Source organism: Aedes albopictus, chromosome 1, assembly GCF_035046485.1.
Source record: "Aedes albopictus strain Foshan chromosome 1, AalbF5, whole genome shotgun sequence".
Taxonomy (NCBI): domain Eukaryota; kingdom Metazoa; phylum Arthropoda; class Insecta; order Diptera; family Culicidae; genus Aedes; species Aedes albopictus.
This window is the reverse complement of record NC_085136.1, coordinates 337,309,905-337,316,128: the sequence shown is the minus strand read 5'-3', so window position 1 is coordinate 337,316,128 and position 6,224 is coordinate 337,309,905. Positions and strand designations below refer to the sequence as shown.

The 6,224-nt window shown below is 42.9% G+C and overlaps 2 protein-coding genes across 2 annotated transcripts; both read right to left on the bottom strand.

Annotated features, from left to right (window-relative positions):
• Nucleotides 1–808: 808 nt before the first annotated feature.
• LOC134287966 (NPC intracellular cholesterol transporter 2 homolog a-like) lies at nucleotides 809–1,444 on the bottom strand. The gene is made up of 2 exons (XM_062851328.1): nucleotides 1,311–1,444; nucleotides 809–1,254 (listed from the first exon to the last, which is right to left on the bottom strand). Exons 1-2 carry the CDS (start codon nucleotides 1,381–1,383, stop codon nucleotides 878–880), a joined length of 450 nt encoding a protein of 149 aa, XP_062707312.1. The 5' UTR covers nucleotides 1,384–1,444; the 3' UTR covers nucleotides 809–877.
• Nucleotides 1,445–1,730: 286 nt separating this feature from the next.
• On the bottom strand, nucleotides 1,731–2,384 carry LOC134287961 (uncharacterized). Its single transcript, XM_062851322.1, has 2 exons — nucleotides 2,149–2,384; nucleotides 1,731–2,078 (listed from the first exon to the last, which is right to left on the bottom strand). Exons 1-2 carry the CDS (start codon nucleotides 2,336–2,338, stop codon nucleotides 1,798–1,800), a joined length of 471 nt encoding a protein of 156 aa, XP_062707306.1. The 5' UTR covers nucleotides 2,339–2,384; the 3' UTR covers nucleotides 1,731–1,797.
• Nucleotides 2,385–6,224: the final 3,840 nt, after the last annotated feature.

Here is a 6,224-nt window from a genome sequence, read left to right as displayed (position 1 = left end):
TTCATAGGAGTTCATGGAGGTCTCAAGGGCGTTTCAAGGGTGTTTCAAGGGGGCTCAAAGAGGGGCGTTTCAGGGGACCTCAGGAGGGTCGCTGGGGGTCTAAGGTTCAGGTCGCAACAGGTGGTCTCAGGGGCGTTTAAGGGTCTCAGTAGGTTTCAGGGCGCATCAGGAGGTCTTCAAGGTGTTTCAGAAGCTTTTGGAAGAATTCCAGTAGGTCTTCATGGGGACTCAGTGGGTTTCAAGCAAGTTCCGGGGGGCCTCAGGGTTTTTCAAAGGTGCGCCAAGGGCTCTCAGGGACATCTCATGGGGTACCAGGGGGGTTTCAGGAACATTTCAGGTGGCCTCAGAAGGTTCCAGGGAAGTTTTGAGGAGTCTCAGGGTGATTTAAGATACGGGTGAAGGCGACTCTTAACGCGGTGAGTATCGCTTTCATAGCTGGGATGTGTACCTACTCATAGAGTGCGTAATAAAAAGTGACCAAGAGCCATGAGAAACCTAAGAGAATGACTCGAAGATCAATTCGGTAAGATATGTTGAAAACTAAATTGAAATGCTAATTAAAGATTAGGGAAGAGCAGAACTGGACAAGGATAGACCAGTTCATGAAAATCATCGCCTTCTACAGCGGACTAATTGTTCCCGCTACAAATAAATCTCAAAAACTTGTTTCTTTACAGATGATTTATAAATAAAAGAAAATCGGGTTAAGTACGGTTCCTTTGAATTCCACTAAGAATTTGCATCCTTTGACAGATACGTATTTCGACCTCAACTGTAAGGTCGTCTTCAGTGTCTTGTACTTGACTCGACTGATGATTTATTACAAAACTTTCCATTCACTTACTAATAACCTATTTCCAACCACTCTAACACACTTCTACACCACCTTCCCTTGCACACTGAAACAGCTCACAATCTGTTCGTCCTGATCCACCAGCCGCAACTCGACTTCCACCGCGATTGGCGGATAGCTCTTCTCCACCGGCAGCCTCAGCTGATACCGCACGTCCTCACCGGCTGACAGCGGACACTTGGAGCCGTCCAGCCACTCACAGGCATCCTGCCGATCCGAAGGCATCTCGAACGGTATCGTCAGTCCCAAAGCCGTAGCGTAGACCACGGGCTTCAGCTTGGCCACCTCATCGCTGACACTGAAGTCCACAAAGGCCACCGCGTCCTCGCCTCGTTTCAGCTCACACGGAACCTGCTTGCAACCGTGGACGTCCACGGATAGCGGCAAAGATCCGGCCTTACCTGCGAAGAAAACTGTTCAGAACTTGTTCTCGGGATATCTTGGTTAGATTACTCACATTCCTTGACGGGAACTACGTCAGCGAACACTAGCGGAAGAACCACCAACAGAACTGCAAGATATGAACTCATTGTGCTTGAGGGATCGGACGACTAACTGATTGTGATAGTCCGTAATCACACGAATCGCTTTAAATAGTTTGCTGTCCACTACTAATCAGAGACTTGATAAAACTATGTTGAAATCCCGCGTCCTTCACGACCCGTTCCCATGTTGTATTCCCCTCAATCAGGCACGGAAATTCTCCCCTCAAAACTGCATTCCACTCACAAGCGTTGACTGTTTTATGACCGAACAACCCGATAAGAAAGCATCTATCTCAAGTACCACCATTCATTGTGCGGAACAGGTGTCCAACGGTAAGTGCCGCCCAGCTGGATGGTCATCGTTAACCCACAAATTGAAGACACTTCAGATGTTGAATGCTTCTTAACGAACTAAGATCCCTTAAAGTTTATTCCAGTCTTTCAATCAGGTCCACGAATCTACGACGACACAACCGAAGTGTCCACGACGAAGCACGACTGCACGTGGCTGTAGTTGTCCACCAGGCTGATCTCCAGCTTCAGATCCGGAACCTCCGGGTAGATGAAGCTCACGTGGAAGTTCAGATGGTACTCGACGTCCTCGTTGTAGTCCACGGGGCACCGGGTGTTCACCAGCCAGTTGCACGCGTTGGACTTATCCGACGGCAACGGGTACGGTATGTTGATCTCGTTGCCGACCGTGGACATGACCTTGGTGGTGAGCCCGTCGAAGCTGTTCACTAGAGCGTTGGATGAAATACGGGTTAAATGGACGTCATGAACTCGCGGAAGTCTACGACGGATACTCACGGGCAGTGAACTCCATCCACATGTTGACGTCCTGGCCGCGGATCAGCTTGCAGGGCATCACGGTGCATCCCTCGATCCGGACCCAGTTCGGATGGGGGAGACCACCGGTGCAGGGATGCGTATGCAGGGTTCCGTCCTGGGCGAAGGCGACCGCCGACAGGACGGCTACCAGAGCTAGAGAGCGATACATTTTGGGTGGGTGGGTTTTTGCGGTTTAGCGAATCAATGAATATACCTAATTTAACCGACAGCTCGGGATTTATATAGCAAATCAATTGGGAGAGATTGCGTGGCTTATCGTGAGAGCAATCCGCTGGTGGCATACGACGGCCCTATCTAGCTGACCAGGTGTGCAAAATTTGAGCTGGCTTAAACCAACCAACTGGGTTAGGCCTCGCCGCCAGATGTGGGTCATTATCGGAAAAGAATTGTTTGGATACTGTTTTATGGGTTCAATGACGTGAATAGCACAATAACAGAAGCTTCCATTGACGGGATTGCATTGATAGAGACTTCTTGTGAAGAAAAAGTGTTTACAAATGAATAGACGGATATGAAATCCGGCATGACTAACAAGTTTGTATAAAAATCGCATAGACTGTTATCAATGTTCCGTCTAAAGTAAGATCTGCCAAGAGTTCTGTCGTATTACGAGACTTCTACTATTAACACAGGGACGTTTTTGAACAGATTGAACAATTTTAGTGAGAGGTTAAGGAATGCAGAAATTTTTTTCTGGATATCCTAGGTCATCCAGCCTGTTCTTGAGTTAAGATCCTAAAGTCTACGGGTGTAACGGTAACTTCTTTCAGTATACAAAGGTACGATTTGTAATCTATCATGTCCAGTAGGTCTTCTGAAAGTTCAACAAATAGTATCAGATCAGTCGGGATATCCTAGGTCACCCAAACTGTTCTTGAGTTTAGATCCTAAAGCCTACGGGTGTAGCGGTAACTTCTTTCATTATACACAACTACGATTTGTAATCTATCATATCCAGTAAGTCATCTGGAAGTTCAATAGACAGTATCAGATCATTCGGGATATCCTAGGTCATCTAAACTATTCTTGAGTTTAGATCCTAAAGTCTAACGGCTACTTCTTTCATTATACAAAGCAACAATTTGTAATCCATCCTATCCAGTGAGTCTTCTGAAGGTTCAATAGACAGTATCAGATCAGTCGGGATATCCAAGGTCACCCAAACTGTTCTTGAGTTTAGATCCTAAAGTCTACGGGTGTAACGGTAACTTCATGCATTATACACAGCTACGATTTGTAATCTATCATATCCAGAGAGTCTTCTGAAAGTTCAACAGACAGTATCAGATCAGTTGGGCTATCCTAGGTCATCCAAACTGTTCTTGAGTTTAAATCCTAAAGTCACGGGTGTAATGGTAACTTTTTTTAGTATACAAAGCTACGATTTGTAATCTATCATGTCCAGTGAGTCTCCTGAAAGTTCAACAGACAGTATCAGATCAGTCGGGATGTCCAAGGTCATCCAAACTGTTCTTGAGTTTAGATCCTAAAGTCTACGGGTGTACCGGTAACTTCTTTCAGTATACAAAACTATGATTTGTAAATTATGATGTCCAGTAAGTCTTCTGAAAGTTCAACAGACAGTATCAGATCAGTCGGGATACCCTAGGTTATCCAAACCAATCTCGAGTTTAGATCCTAAAGTCTACGGGTGTAACGGTAACTTTTTTCATTATGCACAGCTACGATTTGTAATCTATCACGTCCAGTGAGTCTTCTGAAGGTTCAATAGACAGTATCAGATCAATCAGAATATCCTAGGTCACCCAAACTGTTCTTCAGTTAAGATCCTAAAGTCTATGGGTGTAACGGTAACTTCTTTCAGTATACAAAGCAACATTTTGTAATCTATCATGTCCGGGTACAAATTTGCCGTTGTTTTACCTTTTGGCGCTAGTGTCACCAAGTGTGCACCCTAGTATAGTTCCACCAAGAGAATGTCTTGGTTTTACTTGGAAAACAAAAATTGAATTATTGTTCAACTTGTTTCTAATTGAAAATAATGAAACTAATTATCAATGGGTTGCTCAAATTTTGTAGCTGGATTAGTGAAATAATCATAAACATCATGTTATTAAAGCAAATACAGCTCAGAATCTGGGTAGGAAAATTTAAAGGTGCGCTAGTGAAATATTTCTTTAGAAAACGCCATCATGGTGTCGAAACAAGTTTTTGAGTGGGAAAGTCACCGTCGATGTCGCTACTGAGCTTGTTTTTTCTTTACACAAGATTTTCAAGCAATTTTGTTCGAGCATGTTCGTCTGTTCTCTGTGATCCTAGGTCACCCAAACTGTTCTTGAGATTAGATCCTAAAGTCTACGGTTGTAACGGTAACTTCTTTTAGTATACTAAGCTACGATTTGTAATCTATCATCACAGAGAACAGACGAACATGCTCGAACAAAATTGCTTGAAAATCTTGTGTAAGGAAAAAACAAGCTCAGTAGCGACATCGACGGTGACTTTCCCACTCAAAAACTTGTTTCGACGCCATGATGGCGCTTTCTAAAGAAATATTTAACTAGCGCACCTTTAAATTTTCCTACCCAGATTCTGAGCTGTATTTGCTTAAATAACAAGATGTTTATGATTATTTCACTAATTCAGCAACTATATTTGAGCAACCCATTGATAATTAATTTCATTATCTTCAATAAGAAACAAGTTGAACAAGAATTCAATTATTGTTTTCCAAGTAAAACAAACACATTCTCTTGTTGGAACTATACTAGGGTGCACACTTGGCGACACTAGCGCCAAAAAGTAAAACAACGGCAAATTTGTACCCTGATTCGAAATTTGACAGCGCCGCGTAATGGCCACATTCCCAGTTATTTTAAAACAACCGTTGCATTGCTTTACACAATAGCACTACATGAGCTTGGACGTCTGTTCTCTGTGTCTATCATGTCCAGTAAGTCTTCTGAAGGTTGAATAGACAGTATCAGATCAGTCGGGATATTCTAGGTCATCCAAACTGTTCTTGAGTTTACATCCTAAAGTCTACGGGTATAACGGTAACTTCTTTCAGTTTACAAAGGTACGATTTGTAATCGATCATGTCCAGTAAGTCTTCTGAACGTTCAACAGACAGTATCAGATCAGTCGGGGTATCCTAGGTCACCCAAACTATTCTCGAGTTTAGATCCCAAAGTCTACGGGTGTAACGGAACTTCTTTCAGTATACACAGCTACGATTTGTAATCAATCCTATCTAGTAAGTCTTCTGAAAGTTCAATAGACAATATCAGATCAGTCGGGATATCCTAGGTCATCCAAACAATTCTTGAGTTTAGATCTTAAAGTCTACGGGTGTAACGGTAACTTCTTTCATTATACACAGCTACGATTTGTAATCTACCATGTCCAGTGAGTCTTCCGAAGGTTCAACAGACAGTATCAGATCAGTCGGGATATCCTAGGTCATCCAAACTGTTCTTGAGTTTAGATCCTAAAGTCTACGGTTGCAACGGTAACTTCTTCCTGCATACAAAGCTACAATTTGTAATCTATCATGTCCAGTGAGTCTTCTGAAAGTTCAATAGACAGTATCAGATTAGTTGAGATATCCTAGGTCATCCAAACTGTTCTTGAGTTTAGATCCTAAAGTCTACGGGTGTAACGGTAACTTCTTTTAGTATACAAAGCTACGATTTGTAATCTATCATGTCCAGTAAGCCTTCTAAAAGGTTAATAGACAGTATGAGATCAGTCGGGATATCCTAGGTCATCCAAATTGACACTTCAGACGTTCAATGCTTCCTAATGAATTAAAATCTCTTAAAATTTATTCCAGTCTTTCCACCTGATTGTGAATTCCCCCGAGAGGGTAAGCCATAGTAAAAAAGCTAATTTCCCCGAGAGGGTAAGCCAATGCCAAATTCCCCTGAGAGGGTGGGCCATAATGAAAAGCGATTTCCCCGAGAGCTAAGGTAAATTCCCACCGAGAGGGTAATCCATAGTAAAAAAAAGAGTAAGGTAAGAAGTGAGAGATTAGGGATGAGAGATGATAGATGAGATATGAGAGATGCAAG